This window comes from Equus asinus, chromosome 9, assembly GCF_041296235.1.
Source record: "Equus asinus isolate D_3611 breed Donkey chromosome 9, EquAss-T2T_v2, whole genome shotgun sequence".
Taxonomy (NCBI): domain Eukaryota; kingdom Metazoa; phylum Chordata; class Mammalia; order Perissodactyla; family Equidae; genus Equus; species Equus asinus.
This window is the reverse complement of record NC_091798.1, coordinates 76,124,003-76,146,561: the sequence shown is the minus strand read 5'-3', so window position 1 is coordinate 76,146,561 and position 22,559 is coordinate 76,124,003. Positions and strand designations below refer to the sequence as shown.

The following is a 22,559-nucleotide window of genomic DNA, read 5'->3' as shown; positions in this document are numbered from 1 at the left end:
ATTCAAAGTTATAAATATTGATGCTCCCATTGTGATGAATTCACCAGGAGACTAGAAAATGGCTAGGTGGGAGTTCACAGCTCGAAGTCCATAAAATCCCTACGTACCCATCCCCACACTCGTGCAAAACAAAACTTCTGTTTGAATTTATTTACTATTATTATATAATAATACTTTATAATAAGAATATATAATTGCATAAATATATTTATAATGAATACTTAATAAAATATATAATATATAATTAATAAAATTATATAATAAATGTACAATGTTATTAATTATATATTATAATATAAAGTATTATATTAATATTATGTATAATATAGTGATATAAGTATTGTAATAATATATTTTTAATATTGTTTAGTGGCAAAAAATCCATGATTTTCAACATATTTACAAATAACTTTATGAATAAAAGATTAAGGAACACTGGCTACTATAATTTCACCAGAAAAGGAAAATGGTTGGAATGAATAAAATGAACCAATGGAAAAACATACATATATTGAGCATTTAAATAATGTATATTGAAAAGGGATGTTCCAACCTGAATTTGCCAGAGTTAGAAATAGTCATTCAACTAAAACAGATTGTCATATAAGTAAGAAAGATAGATGACAGCCTTGTAAGTCCTTTTAAAAAAATGGTATGTGTGTTTCTCACAACTTTAAGAGCATTTAAAGGGAAAGAGTTTGGATTCCTTTTTTTTTTACAGAATTTGTTAGGTTAATAGCAGGGTTTTGCAAGGGCACCATTCAGAATTGTAATTTTCCCACGCCAGAGACTTATCTGAGACACATTAGCTGTTGTAATCCCATCAGTAACAATGATTGTGTATGTGTGTGAAAGAGAGATCTCCACAGAACTCAGTCTGAGATAGTTAATTATCTTAGGAATCTTAGGAAGCTGAAGGTTTAAGTCTAGGCTCCTAATTCATTTTGAAAGAAAACTGTTATGTTCTCACCTATTTTAATATGTGATATTTTTTCAGATGTGCTTGTTACTATGTAAAAGAATCCTTTCCTACCTGTGGACTGACTGTATCCAATGCTACAGAAGAATTTGGCACAGAAAAGCCACACAGCAATGGCATATAGACAAATTTATGCAATAATTAGTTGGTAATGTGTTAGGTAGTTTTATTTTCCATTTATATTAGGAAGAGATTTTGTCGTTAAAAAGAACTAATCAAACTGCTGATTATTGGATAGTGCATGTAGCCATCACCTTGTTTTCTTGGAATTGAACCAAGGTAGAGTAATTCTATGCATGAGCTACTGTAGAAGCTGTTTGGATTATCCTATCTAAAAATCAAGGGGTTTTTTGCATAAAAGAATTCTTACACTGTTATGTAGAGCAGTGCATCTCAAACTTTATGTATACAAATCACCTGGGCATCTTGTTAAATGTCCTGATTCATTGGGGCCTGAGATTCTGCATTTGTAACAAGCTCCCTAGTGATGCTGATGCTACTGGTCCATGGACCACTCTTGGAGTAGCAAGGATAGAAAGAACTGGACCTCAGGTGGAGGTAGGACAAGGTGAAACCAATAGTGAACCAGAAACGTGGTTATTTTTTGTGTCCCTTTGAGAAGAGAAATCCTTCTTACATTTCTGCCAAGAGTAGAAGTAGACTTTGGACCACTTAGGAGGGTCACTTAGTGTACATGGACAAAAAGCCTAAGTTTATAGAGAACAATCCCCTTTGATACAGGTATACTCCACGTCTAAGCTCTCACCTGACGCTAAATTGGAGTGGTCTCCACTGTGCACTCAGAGAATGAGGGTGAAAAAGGCAAATAAGATCTAACTATTATTAGGACAATAGTTTTGGCCTCATGGACCCCCTGAAATCCTCTCAGAAACCTCCCTGGGCCACTTTGAGAAATGCTGGCATCCAGGAAACTACACATTGTATGTGCATGCATACTGCAGGTAACAGGGTAAATTTATAATGAGAGGAGCCAAAGAATCAGTAAGTATCTACAGCATAGATAGTTTTGCTTCCTCTCTATTTGTAAGCCCTTTTTAATTGTCCTGATTGAAACTCTTGACACTCCGGACAATGTACATAGAAATGGAATGGAAGGAAATTTGTTCAAAATACGCCTGGTGGCCAAGTAATTAGAAAGTTTCTATTTGGAGGAGGTTCTAGCAATTAACGGTGGAGGGATCCAGACAACACTTAGAACAAGACAAAGTAGGTCTAAGCACATGGTCAAAAGATACTGTTTCCTGGAATTGAACCAAGGTAGAATAATTCTGCTCATGTTAACCAGTTGGCCTGGTTAAGAAGGGATTGGAGACACTGGTTGTGTGGTAAAGAGAATTATAATTTTAAAAGAATTATTTTTCTGTTACAGTAATTGTAATAGATTACGCAGTTACATATTCACCTTCTCTCTCTATCTTCCTCGTTAGTGTTACTGGCCAGAAGGAACCTTGGGCTGGGAAAAGGGACTCTCTGAGCTGAGAATTGCAGCTCCTGTAGATGCTTACTGCATCTACTGCTCTTCTTGTGCTTAACAAGGTCCCAGGAGGATTGGGCTGGCCCAGGAGTAGTGAGAGCAGAACAGAGAACCAACATTGATTAGAATTATTAATATTTATTGAAACCTAAAATGTGCTGATTTTAAGTTATAAAGAAGTAAATTGTTACTTTATAACTTAAGCACAATGCCATGAACATAGGTAAACTAACCAATCAAAGTATTACCTTCTTAATCAACTAGCTCACTCAAGATTCTTGGGATTCCCAGAAAAGAGGAAAAAATGAAAATTGTGAGAGAGGAACCTTTACCTTCAACCATAATCTTGTCCTGCTTCCCTAGTAATGCTGAAATCATTTGCTGTAACTCTCCTTGAATACCAGCAGTTATAGGCACACATACCCACGAATAGGAGGGTAAATCACGTGTAATTTAGTAAGAGGGCAAAAATAAAGCTAAGTTTGAAATCAATCATAATGATGAGGCCAAAACTAACTTGATTTGAGTCTTTGTACCCTTAAGGGGATCAGTCTAGGTTGAAAGAATCTCAGGAACACAGAGAGTAAAAAAGATAAAAATAGGGAAGGGGGCATAACCTTACCAGAAAGGTTCAATGGAATCACACTTATTCATCGTATTCATTGCTGTAGCAAAAGACACGGTGCCCTGGGTTCCATTCAGCCGTCTTATCTTCCTCGAGATGTTCTAGACTCACTCCTGACCACATCCTAGGGTTGACTGAGTCAGTTAGCACAATCCAGACAATAGTCTACACCTGAGTTAATCGAAAGCCAGGTAAAGGTTCTGATCACCAATTAGGATTCTGCACCCACTTCCAATGTGTGTGGGGGCCGGGGGAGGGAAGGGGAGCGGGTTCCACACACCACCAGTTCTCCAGACACCAGTTGGGTGAACCAAAACCAACTCAATTCTGACCTTATCTGCCTGGAGGTAGCATCAGATTCCACAGGTTAAGGGCTCAGTCCTACAAGACTGCCCCTCCCCTACACTTCAGATGCCAGTGGCAAGTCCAGGTTGTTACCTGTGCTTCTGACCTACTGGCTATAGATCACAGCTTCCCATGACACCCTCCTTGGGTTCTATTAATTTGCTAGAGCAGCTTACAGAACTCAGAGAAACATTTTACTTATTAGATTATTGATTTATTGTAAAAGGATATAACTCAGGAACAGCCAGGGGGAAGAGATGCATAGGGCAAGACATGGGGAGAGGGTGTGGAGGTTCCATGTCCTCTTGGAGCCAGCATCATTCTCCCAACCCCTCCAAGTGTTCACCAACCCGGAAGCTCTCTGAATCCACTCCTTTTTGGGGATTTTATGGAGCCTTCATTACACAGGCATCATTGATTCAATCATGGACCCTTGGTAACTGAATTCAATCTCCATCCCGCCTCTCCTCCCCGAGGTCAGGCAGGGTGGGACTAAAATTTTGCACCCTATAATCATGTGGTCAGTTCTCCTGGCAACCAGTCCCCATCCTAGATGAGGTCAAAAAGTAACCCAATTAACATAACAAAAGGCACCTTTGTCCCTCTCCACCTAGGAAATTCCAAGGGTTTTAGGATCTCCCTGCCAGAAGCAGGGAGAAGACAAGATGTAAATTTTTATTATAAATCACAGTATCACACTAGGAACTAGTTAGTTAGGCTGTATTCCAAGCTTGCTTGTAATTTTCTTGTTTCCTGTAATAATGTCTCAGCTGTACGAAAATATAACACTCTGTAACACTCTTTGGTTGAAAAGAAAGCACTTAGTTTCTAAACATCCTGTATGAATCTCAGTGTCCTATTTCTTCTTCTCTCAAAATCCTTGAGCTCTACCACAAGTACTGCTGGTGTATAAACCTCTAGCATCCCACTCCTCTGCAGTAGCTAATCATAGTCACATATAGGGAGTTTCAGCAATGAGTGAAGCAAAAGACTGAGAAACTAATGTTAGGTTGTTTTGGTAGTCTGATAAATTTTACAAAACTTACTATTTGAGTAAATGCTAGGCAGAATTAATTAGAATCCGTTAGGTGTAATTTTGCTGAAATTCTAGTTTTTGTCATTTTTATCAAAATATCTTGAATGTCAACTGTGAAAATTTTATTTTTATTATGGATGCTTAAATTCTGTATCTGCCTTCACAAGGCAGATGAAAGCTCTATTTTAGCTCATCTATGGGCCATTAGTCATTTTGTGTGGTTTGAAATTCCCTTATGTGGGGTGTTGTTTTAATATAAAATATTCCTTATTTCTATGTTGGTATGCGAATTTTTAAAACTCTTTTCTTAGTTGACAGAACACTTCAGAGGTGTTTGCCTCAACTAAAACTTATAAAAATAAGCTTCTTAGAAATGTCCAGGACTGCTTCCTAAACAATTTTGCTAACTAAATATACACTGATTGAGAAAAAGTAGTAGTAAGTACTACCTCTTAACTTATCAAGTAGTTAGATAAAATAGACTAAAGATTTAGAGAAATTGAATTGGTTGAATCATTTAACTTTTAAATCAGCTAATAAAGAAAATACATCTAGTTTATAATGGATAATAAATTTGCATCACTATTAGCTTAGATAGCTTAGATCATAAAATTGTTCTCATAATGAGAAAAGACATAGCTGGAAACAGTTCAAAATGTGAAACTTCAGAAACATAAGGTACACTTAGGAGGTAGGATTTTAAAAATATAAAGATTTAGTTATAGGAGGAAATTATAGTAGCTTTGGTTAGAAATACTATTTTCTTCTGATAAAAAAATAAAATGCTAGAAAATTCAGGAGAAATACTAGGAATCTAAAACCTTTTTTTTTTTCTGAGGAAGATTTGCCCTGAGCTAACATCTGTGCCAGTCTTCCCCTATTTTGTATGTGGGTCACCACCATAGCATGGCTGCTGACAAGTGGTGTAGGTCGCACCCAGGAAGCGAACCTGGGCCATTGAAGCAGAGCACATCAACCTTAACCACTAGGCCACAGGGCCAGCCCCCAAAACATTTTTTATTTTGCTAAATATCTTGGTACAAGAAAAGTAACCTTTCTAAATAATCTTAGTTTTAAAGAAAACATAAGTGATATTTTATTTTTGTTATTTTTTCCTGGTTTTTAAACTTTGAATGCTCAGTAACTTTCTTAAGGAGATCTAGTGTAGTTCTTCCCAAACAAAATTGGGGTTCTCTCGCCTGATGCCCCATAAACGGTCAATTAATTACAGCATCAGCCTTTGGGCAAAGAGATCAGCTTTATTTTGCAAGATTGATCTGCAAGGAGAACAGGGAGCATGTGCCCTCAGATTTCTCTCACCGATTCAGCATTTGGGGCAAAATTTAAGAGGTTAGGGAGAACAGGCTGGCATGCAGAAACACTGATGGGATAGGTGTTAACTGGTGGGCTTCAATATTTATGGTAAGGTTTAAAACATTTATGACAGGATTCTAAACATTTATGATGAGGTTCTAAACTTTTATGATGAGGTGCTAAACATTTTTGGTGAGGTGGGGAAGGAATTTTAACACCAGATCTTCCTGAATGAGGGACCCCTCGCTTCTGACGAGTCCAACTTTCAAGTTCTGATTGTGTCCCTGTCCTTGGGTTCCATGGGAAGGAGGCTCTTTGGTTTTACAGTCATTTCAGTTGAAGATTTCTTTTGCGCTTGCTCTGTCTACATGCCTTTGCAGATTTTCTGAAAGGCAGTTAATCACTTTGTTCATGAGATGGGCTCAGTTGAACTGGTCCTGGAGGGCCCTCGGTTAGATAGTTAGTCTGAACATTTAGGTGACTGAGTCTAAAGATTGTTTTCCATATTGGTTTTTTATGTTTATGCTTAGTCAGTTTTTAAAACTTTTTAAATCTCTTACAATATACCTGTCTTTTTGCCCCCTCAGCAATCGTGTGGAAGCATGGACAAGAGATGTTGCTTTCTTACTCAGACAAGAAGGCAGACCTATGGTTAATCTTTTCCCTAAAAAGACGAAAGTAAGAGTTATGGAAAAGGACTGGAGGAATACAGACAGAGCAGTAAATTGGTTAAGAAAGGAGGCAATTAATTACACTCAACCATTTGTTCTGTACTTGGGATTAAATTTACCACACCCTTACCCTTCACCATCTTCAGGAGAAAATTTTGGAGCTTCAACATTTCGCACATCTCTTTATTGGCTTAAAAAAGTAAGTACACTATGTACGCTCAAAAGTAGAAGTTAACATATCTGTATGTTACTGCTATTTACTCACCTTGAAAATTGTATATTCTCATTAAATCAAACTCGACCGATAACTGGTTGACAAAAACAAAAGGGCAATTTGACAGAAATAAAATATGTTAAAACTTAGAAACCTACTTCTGAATTGAATATATTTTCATATAATATGTCTATAAAGAGAGAACTGAAAGACATTCTCTTAGAACACTCTCTTAGGAGTGCAGGCAGTGTTCACTTTGCACAGTTCAGGATGGTAAAAATGACCACACCAGTGGCAACTATACAGAGATCTTAATAATCCATTGGGGAAATGACCATTTTTCTAGGACTCTTAAAAACATTTGTCAAAACATTTAAAACTCTCTTATTTTGGGTTGTAAATGAATAGGGAATTGAAAAAAATAGTAAAACTAATTTATTTAATGCACTGAACTGAAAACACTTAGAGACGTTAAGAACTAAAGTGTTTTGGTTTTTTGTAACAAAACGTAGCAAGGGTAGTTTGAACAGTGCTTGCCTTCTCATTGTATAACTTAAGATACAGAGCAAGCATCTTCTGTATGTCCTGGCACATTGTCATATTCCTTTCTAAATTTGGATTGCCTTCCAACATTTTACCCTTTGCACTTTCAATGTCACGATATATTTCTGAGAGTTTCATTAATGTGAAGATTTTTCCCAGTATCACTTCGTCTAGGACAAGTTTATCCTTTTCTTCACAATGACCTTCCTCATTTAGATCAATGAGTGTGTCTTCAGTAAGTTCCTCTGGCTGTATAGCTAGAATGTATCAAATGGTGGCAGTGTCAGCATTCCCAGGTCAGCTGTTTCTTCTATAACTCCATTTACATTTGATTCAAATTTCACTTCCAGTGTTACCACTTTTTATTTCTTTACTATACATTCGTCTTTGTTGACCAATTCCCTCGTTTGTTTATCCATTTCTATAATGTGTCACATTGATTTATCACTGGGAGACAAGGAGGCAGCACAATTACACCTTTTGCTGGTTGTGTGTATACTGGATGAAAGATGTGCAGTGAGTAACCACTGAGAGACTTTGAAATAAATGACCTGATTAGTCACTAATTGTGATACATATTTGTAATTTATATAGTGGTTTGTAGACTAAAGAGCTAGCAGATTATGAATGGGAAAGTTTGTACTTTATGCAATAAGTCACAGTTAATATACCTTGGTGACTAAAATTTGAACCCTGGTGGAGGACTTGTGTCATCCAGCTGTGGTAACTGAAATCTGTGCATATCTGAACCATGCAAAGGGAAGACTGCCTATGTTTTGAAATGTGTCATCTTTAATCAAATTTAAGTTACTTTAAAAACTCTAATCAGAAACACTGTGTAGTGCACCTCTTTTAAAGGAAATAATGTCAAAGGTTTAGATACTTCATATCTTCTCAAAGGGTTCTTGCTGGCTTCAAGTTGAAAAATAGCTGGAGTTAGCACTAGCCTAACAAATGAGTCAAGTAACTTTTTTTTATTTCCAAGTAATTTTATTGAGATCATAATAGTTTATAAAATTGTATAATTTCGGGTGTTCAAGTAACTTTTAAGTAAATTGTTAGTAGATATTTGAATTTTTTAAAGTTACGTGACTAAAAGATATATAAGACTGAAGTCTAGTCTTAATTGTTTTCACAAAAAATGTAAGCATTATATGCATTGAAAAGTTGTATTTGTTTTTAAAAAATAATTTGGCTATCTCACTAGATACTGGCTTTTATACTAGTGAACTATTGGGAAAAAGGAGTCTAGATCCTTAGGTTGTTGATTCTGCAAGCTGAATTGATCACACAACTATATTAAAGTGCTTGGACACTTTTTCTGGACTACACTACTATCTAATATAGCTCATATTCTTCATTGACATGCATAATTTTTAAATAATTTTCTCAACTGTCTCACTAAACAGATATTGATGTGTTTACACATTTTGTTCTTGCTGGAAATATTAACAATTTGTTCCTAATTTATGTATTTGATTTACTATTTTCTTTACATAATTTATGACCGTTCTTTTCTACTAGCCTAAGTAATTAAATGTTGTCTAGTTTACCATACACACTTGTTGGAGAGGAGGAATATTACTACTTTGCTTTTCTCTCCTTTTTAGGTATCTTATGATGCCATCAAAATCCCAAAGTGGTTGCCTCTGTCAGAAATGCACCCTATAGATTATTATTCTTCTTATACAAAGAACTGCACTGGGAAGTTTACAGAAAAAGAAATTAAAAATATTAGAGCATTTTATTATGCTATGTGTGCTGAGACAGATGCCATGCTTGGTAGGTGGTGTAATTAATAAGCTATGATATGAAGAAAAAGCATAATATTTTTCCATCCAACTGTGATCCTGCTTTTTGGTGACTTATATGAACATCCTCAGATCATTTCTCCTAACAGTTGCTTAGATTCTTCAGATTTAGGATTATAGGACTCTTGATACATATAAAAATTATATAATATGCATTATTAATAATACAATAAAAGCTTCTCAGTCCGAATTATTCATAAATCAATAAATGCTTAGGTTTGTTCATACATAAAGAAAAGCTCATAGAAGGCTATCATCTGCTTGAATCAAAACTTTTTGCTGGCTTTAATCAGGATTCAGTTTTCAGCCAAACACAGGTACACATGGACAGATAACTGTAAGGCTCCTGTTCTAGGAGGTGAGACAGTTGAGTGTAGAATTTTGTACTTCTCCCAGACTAGTAATAACTCCATTCTCCCTAGGGCCCCTAGAGCAAGGCTTAACTAAAGCTGAAAGCAATTTCCCCGTGTATATTCTGGTCCAGACTCAATGAATTTCCTTCCCTATTTCAGCTCAAAACCAAACCTGCCTCCGTAAAATGATTGTCAAGAAAGTGTTTTTTTCCTACTCACTTGTAGAGCTATGTCACTTTCCTCTTCAGATGTAAAGAGACCTTGGTTTAAAAAAATATATCAATTTTTATAACAAGTCATTTTCAGAAACCGTATCATGTGTTTTGCTGCACTTTGGGTGGAGCATAATTGCATTAGTGAAGTGTGGGTAGCACCTCTTCTGTACACATAAACCTTGGGAGTGAACAAGTGAGTTCACGTTAAAAAGCATTCATTGGGCAAAAATATAAAAGTATAAAGCAGAAAGCAAAAAAGCCATATGGATAGATTATTTATAAAATAGCAAATGTATGTATTAAAAGATTCTCAAGGACTTTCCAACTACTCAATCTTAAAGGCAAATAAGATTTTAAGTAAGTTTGTTAACTGAAGTCCACACACATGTTGAATTGTATTTTGATATTTTCTGATGTTAGTGATATTCACTGGTTTGCACCCTAGGAGTCGCTTTTGAAAGTTTGCAGCTATGCATTCGTCCATGTCTACTAAAGTGAAATAGTAGATAATGTTGCTGCAGGGAGTATGGGAATACTACTCGTGAAGTCTCCAGGAAAAAAAATGCAGCAGCTCACTTCAAGTTACAAAGTTTGTGGAATACATTGTATCTCATTGTTAAATCTACAACTGGTCTGGTCACCAAATAATATTTGTTACTGTTCACTGTGTTTGTTCAACAAAAATTGAGTGCCTGCTAGCTATCAGGCACTATGTCGGGCACTGGTGGTACTCAGTTGAGTATTATTAAGATATGACACATTAATTAAAAACACTTGAAGCTCTTACCCCACCTCCGAGCATTCATATTCGCTGCTCCCTCTGCCTGGGATACCTGTCCCTTTGCTTTTTTACATAGCTGGCTATTCTCAGTTTTTAGCTCTCAGCTCAAATACCACCCCAGAGATGTCTTCTCAAGTAACGTAAGTTAGTATACCAGCCCCATCATCCTACGTACTCCATACCTTATTATCTTGTTTGTTTACATTTTAATCTTTAATGATTCCCTCTATTTACTTGTTTACTGTCCATTTCCCTTGAAGAATGTGAGCTCCCAGAGGGCAGGGACTTCCGTCTTATTCAACATTGCATCCTACGTGCCCAGCTTTGCATCCACAGTTTCCGGCACGTAGTAGGAACTCAGTAAACATTTACTGAATGAGTGTAAACCCCAGCAGTTATAGCATGTTGTTGTAACTACAGTAGGTTACAAGTTATAGTGGTCTTGGAGGACAGAGTGAGTCAGTCTACCTGGAGGAGCAGGAAACGCACGGAGGTAATGCTGAGCTGGGCCATAAAGGAAGAATTGGAATTTACCAAGTAAATGGTGGGAGAAAGGGCATTCGACGCAGAAGGCAGAGTTATGTACAGAGGCAAGAAAGTCTAAACTAATTGTTATTAATTCAGGGAGTTCTTAGTAGTTTAGGATGGTGAAAGGTAAAGGTCCAGAGGTAGCTGAAGGGTATAGACAATGGGAAGATGTGAAAAAGTTTTAAGCTGGGGTGTGACATGATCAGATATTTTAGAAAGATAGCCACCAGAGTGAACAAGAGATATTGTGGAGGGGAAAGAGGAGTGGAGGCAAGAAAACCAATTAGGAAGCAATTACAGTTGTCCACTTGAAAGAGCCTGATGATCTGCACTCCATAAATAACTCATAGAGCAGTGTGTCTTAGTTCTGACTGGACCTCAGAATCACCTGTGGGTTTTTCCTAATAACAATGACCCCTGTAGGCCAGATTCAGGAGCTGCCAAAATAGACTTGACTCTTCCCTGGGCTGTGCCTTACTGTGTTTCTCTTAATTGCAATGAGGAGGAAGTTTCAGGGCACGAAGAGACAGGGACTGTGAGAGGAATTTTACTGTCCACTTATTCCCTGTCCAAGAATATGTTAAATCACACTCATATACCGTCTGTCCTGCTTCCAGCCCTTCCTCAAAGGTGGGATTTCCATAACCCTCAGCCAACTTCATGCACATGATCTAGCTATTGGGGGTTTACGGGGAAGGGTGGCAGGGAGGAGGAGTTCTGATCCCTCTTTTCACCTCCCACTGGGCAGAAATTGCGGGTTGGTGGTGGTCGTCCCTTCATCCTCTGAGACGTGTATGGTACTGACATGCAGATTTGTGTTTCTTTGTTCATTTGAGTCACCAGGGGGAAATTTTTTCCCCATTCTCTGATAGAAACGTGGAAAGCAAGCTAGCATGGTCTCCAAATGAAGAAACTTATCCCACGGGTATTATATTTTCTTCTTCCTCTCTCTAGTCTATCAACTGAAGGGCAGGCACATGGAACTTGGCGTAATTTACTTAAGAACAGTAGATAAGAGTAAGATGATAAGAAGCATCCTGACAAACCCTTGTAGGGCAGAGTTGTTAAAAGTTTATTGTGCTAGAATAAAACGTGAATTAAAAGCTAATTAAGATTTATCTTGATTTGTATTGTAGGTGAAATTATTCTGGCTCTTCGTCAGTTAGATCTTCTTCAGAAAACTATTGTCATATACACCTCAGACCATGGAGAGCTGGCCATGGAACATCGTCAGTTTTATAAAATGAGTATGTATGAGGCTAGCGCCCATGTTCCGCTCTTGATAATGGGACCAGGAATTCAGGCCAACCTACAAGTATCAAATGTGGTTTCTCTTGTGGATATTTACCCTACTATGCTTGGTGAGTAATTTATACAGCTTTTGATAGTGTATCTACAAAGGACTTATTTTGTGATTCTTCTAGCCAATTAGGAGCTTAAAATAGGTATAAAGCATAATCTATTAGAATTCTAAAGTTCCTTTTTTTTATTAGCTTACCTGTAGTGGTAGTATTTTGTATAAATCCAGTTTACACACACACAGTGTGGGATTAAATTTCTCAAATCAGCGCCTCAAGCCAGACTTCCTCTTCCCTTCCATTCTGTGGACCTTAGAAAGATCATATAAAAGATGATGATTCAAAAAACTGTAAACAGAAAGATATTGAATAGGAAAACCCTGGTGGGATTCCTGTTTTAATAAATGTACCTTACTATAAAGACTATTGAAATTTAAGATGCTACAATGTTTTTATTAAGAAGTCTGAATTTTTGAGTAGTTTTTTAACTTTAAAAGAGTAGTTTCTTTTCTATAAAATTACATTTTATCATATCTTATGATAGGAAGAATGTTCTAAGTCTTTTATAGTACATTATCTCTTTATCATTTTCTAATACTGGCAGAAAAGTGCCATTTTTATGAATAGGAATCCTTTATACTATTAAAGTTGATATCATTATTTCAGAGATTATTCTTTAAAAATTACTCCTCGAGGGGCTGGCCTACTGGTGTAGTGGTTAAGTTCGTGTGCTCCGCTTCAGTGGCCTGGGGTTCACGGGTTCGGATCCTGGGCGTGGACCTACACACTGCTCATCAAGCCATGCTGTGGCGGCAGCCCACATAGAAGAACTGGAAGGACTTACAACTAGGATATACAGCTATGTACTGGGGCTTTGGGGAGAAAAAAAAATTGATCCTTAAAATATTTTCTTCTCTAATAACCTAGTATCAGCATCCTTTAGCTCAGTTAGAAATAAAGGTAGGCTTGCTTTAAAATTAAAATTGTTTTGATTTTCTCTTTTAAATTTATTTTACATGAATTTTTTTCTTTTAATAGTTGATCTTTTTTGTAAAATACCTGCCTTCCTCTCACTTAAAAGATAAATCCAGATTTTTTTGAATTGTGAAAATGTAATTATATAGAAATGCAATTGTGTTTAAAAGAATGCATAATTGCTAGTGATTTAAATTGCAAAACCTTCCTTGTTACAGGATCTTAATGGAGAGTTGGGAGGGGCATCCTACATAGACTATTTTATTGGCTGAAAAATATTGTGAAGTTGAAAAACTACAGTAAAGCAAAACTTGTGGTGTTGTATCCAAGAGTCTAGAGATCCTGGAGTCAGACTGCGTAAATTCAAATCAGTATTTACCAACTGTATGGCCGTGGGCAAGTTATTTAACATCTCTGGTCTTCAACTTTCTTATCAATAAACTGGAAATAATAGTGGCTATTCCTTAGCTTAGAACAATGCCTGGAACATGGTAAACAATTAAATGTTAGATATTATTATCATTAATACTTTTTATTCTTCTTAAGTTTGCCCTAAAAAATGTGCATAGTTTGCATCATTGCCATCCAGTCTAATCCCTTATCTTCTCATATGGTCAGGAAGAAATATAATCTTATTTCTGTTCGGGAAACCATCACACATATCCAGGTCTGCCTTTTTACCCATTTGTTTACTGTTTTAAATTTGTCACTCTTTATTAAGAATCCTGCAGTTACTTCCGATATTTGCTTATACTACCAAGAAAGATAAAACTTAACTTTAAATCGAATTAGAATGACAGATTTGCCAGAAGAAAAAAATATGAAAAGTGATTTTAAACAGAGATCAAAAAGCTTTTCAAAAAGCAGTTTAAGCTAAAGTACTTTTAAGGAAATCATTGATAAATATATGAGAAATGATACTGAGTTTCCTGAAGTACAGAAAAACTAATAAATACCTAAAGTATTTATTAAATACTATGGATATTTGACGTGGGTTTCATTTGTCAACATCAATTTACAAAGGTCTATTATTCTACCAGTAATAGACTGGACACAGGTCACCAGTACCTCATGCCTGGACTCCTGCAATAGCTTCCTAACTCCTACCTTCTGACCTACCCACTTTTAGTCAATTCACCATATAGTAGTTAGCATCAGACCATGTCACACTTCTGCTCAAAATCGTCTAATGGTTTCCCATTTCACTTGGAGTAAAATCCAAAATCTTTTGTTGGGCCTGAGAGTCCAACATGATTTCTTCCCCTCCCAACTTATCTTTTACAGTTTTACCCCTCACTGAGCTGGCTCCAGCCCTCCAGGACTCCTAGGTGTCTGAGGAATGAACCAAGCAGCTTCCTGCCTCAGGGTCTTTCCACTTGCTACTCCCTGGGGGAATGCCCTTCCCCTCGATATCTATAGGCTTCACTCTGGCCCTTCCTCAGGTCTCTATTTAAATGTCACCTTATCAGAGAGGCCTTCCCTGAGCACACTATATAAAACAGCACCTGCCATCACCGGCTCCCTTTTCCTGCTTTGTTTTTCTTCATTGCACTGATCACCATCTGACATATTGGTTTGTCTCTCTCCCCACATTAGACTGTAAGCTCAGAGAGAGCTTATCTGCTTTGCCCACTGTTGTCTCCCTACGCCTGGAACAGCACCTGGTTTGTCAAATGATTTAAAAAAATAAATACTTAAATGGACCCTTATCCAAGTTTACTACTAAATTCTCATATAAACACAGGGGAATCACATAAATGTTCTTAGTCTTCCAAGCTTCTTTAGGAAAATTAGGCTAAGACTAGATCTGAAATAAGGTATTTTTTTAAAGATTATTGAAATGCTGAATACGGGAACTCCCCATAGTTGTGAGTCTGTGCTGTTTGGTCCCTGCTTCCCAGCCGTCCTCAAAGGCCTGTTCTCTCCCCTCTCGGGCCTGGCTAGTGGTGCCGCCTGGTGGCTGACACACAGACGGCCTGACCCAGCCTGTTCCCTCGCTGGTTTCTTTCCTCACTGTAGACCTTACAGTAGCCTGCTGTCTTGTAGCTCATTAGTTTCATCTTGGGCAGTCCCTTTCTATCATACACATCCTCTTTAATGTCTTCTCTCCTTCTTTTCTTTGTGTTTTTAACCGGTTATCTCTGAAACATTTCTCCCTTCTTTCATTCTGTCTTTCTCTCTTTCTGAAAATTCCCTGATCATGGTTGGTTGGCAGATTAATACTTACAATATAACCCTTCCAAGGAAAATGGAAGATACATAAATCAGATTGTATGTAAAACAAGTACCTTCAGAAGATTTATAGAGGTCTTTGTCTACTTCCTCATTCTCCTTTAATTAACCTGTTTTTCCTCAAATACTTACAGTCAAGTTAAATTAATTTTATTATTCAATTTTGTTTAATTTCTAGCATTGCAGATATATTACTTCCTGTTTTTCATTGGAAATATTTAATTATACCTAAAAAGATGGAACATTTGGGCCAGCCCAGTGGCACAGGGGTGAAGTTCACACACTCCCCTTTGGAAGCCCAGGGTTTGTCGGTTCACATCCTGGGCGCAGACCTACCTACACACAGCTCATCAAGCCATGCTATGGTAGCATCCCACATAGAAGAACTAGAAGCACTTACGACTAGGATATACAACTATGTACTGGGGCTTTGGGGAGGAAAAAAAGAAGAAGAAGATTAGCAATAGTTGTTAGCTCAGGGCCAATCTTCCTCACCGAAAAAAAAGCATAAAAAAAAGAATGCCTTGTCAGTCTTCAACAAAAAATGATAGAAGGACTGGCCCCATGGCCGAGTGGTTAAGTTCGCATGCTCTGCTGCAGGCGGCCCAGTCTTTCGTTGGTTCGAATCCTGGGTGTGGACATGGCACTGCTCATCAAACCACGCTGAGGCAGCGTCCCACATGCCGCAACTAGAAGGACCCACAACAAAGAATATACAACTATGTACTGGGGGGCTTTGGGGAGAAAAAGGAAAAAAAATAAAATCTTAAAAAAAAAAAAGATAGAACATTGAAACCAGAAAATGGGTGGGAGAGGCAACTGCAGGCTCATTTTGGAACTACCCTCTGTACCCAGCCAAACTTAAGGGTAATTTTTCTATAGGAAGAATATAGTTTGAGTTCTAAACAAATACTTTAAAAACAATTTTTTAAAATACAGCCTGTTTTTAAGTAGCACATTTCCCTTGCTATTGTTCTAAATTTCTGTATTTGATAAGGAAAAAATAAATTATTTTTCCATAAATCAGTATAATCCAGGATTTCCCAAGGTATGTTCTGCAAAATACTAGTCCCTTAAGATGTTACTTGGGGGTAAAAAAAAGTTCTATCATCAAATAACTTTAGGACACATGGCATACTATGTACTACCCTTGAGGGTTTATGATACACATTGGCAGTAAATTTACATCTACAATAAATTTACCTATTTAATTTTAAACATTTTTTGCAAACATATATATGACTACTAAACCTCTTTCTTGTATAGTCTTGTTAATATCCCCTGGAACAAACTTGAGAAACAATGTGATTATTTAATCATTCAGAAATAAAGGACTGAAGATATTAACTAATATTTGCTGAGAGTTTCCTCTGTGCCAGGCACTGTTCTCAAAATTTCACATAAATTATATTTAAACCTAAAATAAACCTATAAAATACAGATATTATTATTATTCCCCTTTTACAGATGAGGAAAGTGAGGTTCAGAGTGGTTAATAACATGCCCAGGCTCACATGGTTAGTGGAATAAGCATTTGGAACTAGGCAGTCTGTTTACAAAATCCATACACAGTCTCTAGTCTCTGTGACCTTTAATGATGTCATTTGTGAATATTCAACTAGTGAAAGAATGAGTTACTAAAAAATATCGTGGGTTTTTTTGTGTTATACAGATATTGCTGGAATTCCTCTGCCTCAGAACCTGAGTGGATACTCTTTGTTGCCGTTATCATCAGAAACACTTAAGGATGAAGATAAATTCAAAAACCTACGTCCGCCCTGGATTCTGAGTGAATTCCATGGCTGCAATGTGAATGCTTCCACCTACATGCTTCGCACTAACCAGTGGAAATATGTAGCCTACTCTGACGGTGCTTCAGAATTGCCTCAACTCTTTGGTAAATTCGCTGATAGATTTTTTAAGTATAATATGTGTAATGAGCTGACCTACATAGCGTTGCTCAAGAGATCCAGTAATCATTGTTAAATAAATAAATATCTGCTGCTCCTCATGCTAGGACAATCTACAGAAGGTTGTCCTTGTGAGGAGCAGCTTCCTTGCAAATCAGCATCTGAATTTCAGAGCAAGTGCCCTAAGGCTTTTGATCTGGGTCTCCGGATTGAGAGCACTGTTTTCTCTAATGAAAGTGTCTTCTAATTCTCATGGTTATCTTTCCCAATCAGTAGCCAAGACCCTCTCATAGTACCTTGGTTTCAGCTGTTCTGGAGGATTAACACCTATATCTTCTGCAGCCTGACATTCTCCATATATTATTTAATGTTGACCCCAACCCCACAAGATGGTACCAGTATCCTCATTTTACATAGAAGGAGACTAGGGGTCAAAGGGATTGAGATACCTGCGCAAGGCCTCATAGCTAAGAAGTGGCAGACCTGGGATTTCAACCCAGGTCTGACTCCAAAATCCATGCTCCTTCCACTCTACAAAAATGCCTGCTGGCCTTACTACTCTGAATGAATTTTTAAGCAGCATTATTAGATTTAAGGTTTTGCTTATCCTTTGCCCCTTTTTGCATATAAAATATATTCTAGAGCCATTGTTAATATTCATTTCTCTCTAAGTTTCCTTCCTAGTTACAAATGTCAAAGTTATTAACTCCAAATAATTCTTTAGGGGCCTGAACTGATTGACCCCCTTAACTCTAAGAGCAAGAGATTATTGGCTTCAAGAGTAAGTCCTTGAATTTTCATCCTGATGAGTGATGGGCATCTCTTGCTCTTTCATTGGCTGTGTTCTGCAGAAGGAAGGTGTGACTATCAAGGAATCACTGGGGAAGCCTGCCATTCCTGTATTCTCCGGGGTTTATTCACTGACTTCCCTTTCCCAAAGAGGTGCCATCTGAAGTCACCTTGCAAAATCATACGTGTCTTCAGGGGTCTTCTGGCTAACGCACTCAGATAGGCCCCTAGCGATTTTCTCCTCAACATGCATTGTTCATTTACTGTCTTCGGTAAATTGTCATAATATCTTTGATTTGCTGTTTTTCCAATTAGCTTGGCATCCTAGTTATAGCCTGTCTTCCTACATTGTAGGTAAAAGGGGTGTTTATGTTATCTGAAATATTTATCATTATTTTCCCAAAAGTAATGATTGAGAGAAATGTTTATTTCCATGGCTGTTTGCTCAAATGGACAGTATCGATGAATGTAATTTTCAGAAATCCAAGAACAGTATGCTACTATATAAAGAAAACTGGGAGTTAAGTGAAGTTGCAAGAACATGACTCAGCTATATAAAGAATTCTTACAGCTGGAAAGTTGGAGGCTGTTGAATGGGACAATATAAGCATTACTGGTTTTTTTCTCTGCATGTCAAAGTAAGCAAGTGATCAAAAACAGAGAGAATTAAGGCTAAGCCAGCTTACTAGTGATAAGGGTTTGACTGTTTCTGCCATCTAAGAATGGATAAGAAAGAAAATGGGAGAGCAGGATGGTAGGAAGGAAGATAATTCGAACATACATTTAGAGGAGTGTTTAACTTTTGGTATATTATTTTACTGTTTATACTGTCCTTCACCTTACTATGCTAAGCGGAACTGAAAATAAAAATAGATTCTGATACATTATCTGTCAGAGTAATGACATTCTAAAAGTGTTTTTTTAGCAGGTAACCACTTTCACGGGTATTTAATTTTTTTCTTTCAGATCTTTCCTCAGATCCAGATGAACTAACAAATATTGCTACAAAATTTCCAGAAATTACCTTTTCTTTGGATCAGAAGCTTCGTTCCATTATAAATTACCCTAAAGTTTCTGCTTCTGTCCACCAGTACAATAAAGAGCAGTTTATCAAGTGGAAACAAAGTGTAGGGCAAAACTATTCAAATGTGATAGCAAACCTTCGGTGGCATCAGGATTGGCTGAAAGAGCCGAGGAAGTACGAAAGCGCCATCGACCAGTGGCTTAAAACCCACACCAATCCAAAAAACAGTGAACAAAAATAAGAAAATAATGTTTTAGAGCTACATGGAAATACACAAAAAGATCATGATTAGTTACATATTTTAAATGTTAGTTTTAATAATCACTGATTTTAGTTACTTTTAAAGAATGTATGCTATTTTAAAACAAAATACATTATAGAAGTATGTATTTTCAAAAATGATTACTATCAAGACCTCACTCTTACCAGCTTCTAACAACTTAGAAGTATTAAAAGGATGGAAGCAAATAATATAATATAATGTTATGTTCCTCTGAATAATATGGAATACAGAATATTTTAACAATTATTGATTATTACTTATGAACTATAGAATAATTATTTGTGAGTATTTGACTGTGTTTGATGAGTTATTTGTATTTGATGGGACATAGACCATTTGGATGTAGTAATGGGAGTATGTGGAGTATCCGATGGGACACAGACCCTGGATATGGCTGACTTTATTACTGTTTTTTCAACTATGTAATATATGCACAAGGTACAAGCATCAAAAGGTACTTACTAAAGGGTTAACAGTGAGCATGATGTCTCCCTCCTTTCACAGTCCCCCAGCCACCTGGCTCCCCTTTCCTGGAGACAACTACTGTAACCACGTTCCTGTGTATCCTTTTAGAGACAGACCATCCACCTACAAACAAACTTTATATATAGTTTTTCCCTACACACAAATGGTAGCATCCTATACATAATGTTCTGCATCTTGCTGTTTTTTTCCCCACTTAACAAGAGATACATAGAAGTGAAATTGCTGGAGTAAGAATATATCCAGCAAAATTATACCAAATTACCCCTAAAGAAGTTATACCAATTTATACTCTCACCAGCCATGCATGTACTCACATCTTTTGCCAAACTGATAAAAAATATTTTATTTTCATTTTCATTATTATGAATAGATCATCTTTTCATATGTTTCATAGTTATTGGAATTTCCTTTACTGTGACCCTTCCTATGCCTATTTTTCTGTTGGTTATTGTTTTTTTTATTATAGGCATAATTTACATATTAGTTCTTTGTAACAGAAGCTGCAAATTTTTTTATTTTCTTTTTTTTTCAGATTTTATTTTTCCTTTTTCTCCCCAAACCCTCCAGTACATAGTTGTGTATTTTTAGTTGTGAGTCCTTCTAGTTGTGGCATGTGGGATGCCGCCTCAGCATAGCCTGATGAGCAGTACCATGTCCGCACCCAAGATTCGATTGTTTTCCTTTTTGTAATTTGTCTTTTGACTTTGTTCTGGTGTTTTTTAACATGTAGAAATTAGCATTTTAATGCAATCAAATTTATGAATCTTTGCTTTTGTGGCTTTGGGATTTTGTGTCATTCATATTTCGAATGGTCTTCCCCCTTCTTTTAGAGTTTTATTTTTCACCCTTAGATGTTGGACCCATCTGGAATGTTTTGCATATTAGATATCTAACTTTCGTTTGTTTGAGGAAGATTAGCCCTGAGCTAACATCTGCTGCCAATCCTCTTTTTGCTGAGGAAGATTGGCCTTGAGCTAACATCTGTGCCCATCTTTCTCTACTTTATATGTGGGACACCTGTCACAGCACAGCTTGACAAGCAGTACATAGGTCCACACCTGAGATCCAAACCGGCAAACCCCAAACTGCCAAAGTGGAATGTGCAAATGTAACTGCTGCGCTGCCACTGGGCTGGCCCCTAGTTTGTTTTTTTAAGATGGCTACCCAATTGACCTTTTATTGAGTAAACTAACATTTGTCCCATTGGTTAGAAATGCTACTTCATTATATAACATCTTTTATTGAATAAATTATCTTTTCCTCTATTGATCTGAATTGCCATTTTTTATCATATACCAAAGTCTCATTTACATTTGGGTCCTTTGTAAACATTTTTTATTTTGTTTTGGACCATTTCTATTTTGTTTATTAACGTGGTAGTCAATATCTGCTCAGACTAGCCCCTGTGCAACAGTTATCTTTTTCAGAATTGTTAGCTACTCTTGCTAACTTATTTTTTCCATGCAAACTTAGAATAAGTTTGTCTAGTTCCAAAAATGAAAAATAGTGTTAGTCTTTTTATGAAATCCTATTAAATTTATAGCCTAATTTAGGGAGAATTGAATTCTTTATGATATTCAGTTATTCTAAAGAATATAATACACTTTTCCCTTTCTTCGTCTTTTTATATCTCCCAGTAGTATATGAAGTTTTCTTTATATAGATCAGTTTCTTCATAGAGATTTTTAGAAAGTAGGGACCTTTAAAAAAATACCACGTAGGCCCCACCCCACAACAACTGAATCAGAATTCTAAGGATAGCACCTGGCACTGTTCTGTACTTACTGTTGTTTTGTTTCTTAAGCCCTCCAGGTGATGATTCTAATGTGTAGCCAGAAGTGAGTTTATTCCTAGTTGTTCTATCAATTGTTGGTGGTGTGTTATTTTAAGTGGATGTTTCTTCCACTGTATCTTCCAACTGGGTTTTTATATATGCAACTCTATTTCTATATATTTATTTTGTAGAAATAATACAATATTTCTTGGTATCAATAGTTTTTCTATTGGTATCTTATGTTTTTCAGGTACAATGCTTAGCAGCAAATAATTTTACCTATCTTCCTTTCTCAAACTGTCTTTGAAGTTTTCTTCATAAGCCAATTCACCTCCTTTGTTTGTTTATTGTTCTTCAGTGAATTTGTATGAGCTTATCTTTATAGTTATGTATGAATTACTGAGAAATAAATTTCACTTCAGATATATTCTGAAGTAAAACCCTTCAGAGAAAGATCGCAACATTAGATTATTAAGTTTAAAATTAAAATATTCAAATCTACCTCCTATCTCCTAATTAAACCTTAAGAACATAAAATAGCTAATGTGTGGGTATATATGCTAATTATAACCAAAAAATAAAGCAATAATAATAGAAACGTGGCTCTGAAAACATAGGCATGTGAAGATAAATATAATCCACCTCATTCTACCCAAACCCTTTAAGATGCATTTACTGTTAGAATTTACGAAGCATCACAATGTTTTAAGCATATTAGATATAGGATCATAACTAGGTACAATTGAGTTTTTAGGAAAATATCTAATTCAAAATGGTACCTAACAACCATGAAAACAGAAAAAGAAGAAAAATTTGCAAAACCAAGACAAATTATTGAATGCCAGAATCTGAAAGGAATTACAGACTGGACTGAGGAC

The 22,559-nt window shown here is 36.5% G+C and overlaps 1 protein-coding gene across 9 annotated transcripts in view; it reads left to right on the top strand.

The window, feature by feature from the left end:
* Positions 1-22,559, top strand: part of ARSK (arylsulfatase family member K) — a 64,949-nt gene that overhangs the window by 31,242 nt on the left and 11,148 nt on the right. For 4 of the 9 annotated variants that reach the window (XM_014867629.3, XM_014867634.3, XM_044780036.2 and 1 more), the window contains 5 exons: positions 6,382-6,664; positions 8,833-9,004; positions 12,047-12,271; positions 17,088-17,312; positions 19,081-21,176. In XM_014867629.3, the coding sequence (XP_014723115.3) occupies positions 6,382-6,664; positions 8,833-9,004; positions 12,047-12,271; positions 17,088-17,312; positions 19,081-19,379 (1,204 nt within the window). In that variant the 3' untranslated portion in view covers positions 19,380-21,176. Of the gene's footprint in view, positions 1-6,381; positions 6,665-8,832; positions 9,005-12,046; positions 12,272-17,087; positions 17,313-18,176; positions 18,471-19,080; positions 21,177-22,559 lie in introns of those variants that run through there. The other 5 variants (XR_011505936.1, XR_006533983.2, XM_044780038.2 and 2 more) reach the window with 2 other exon arrangements.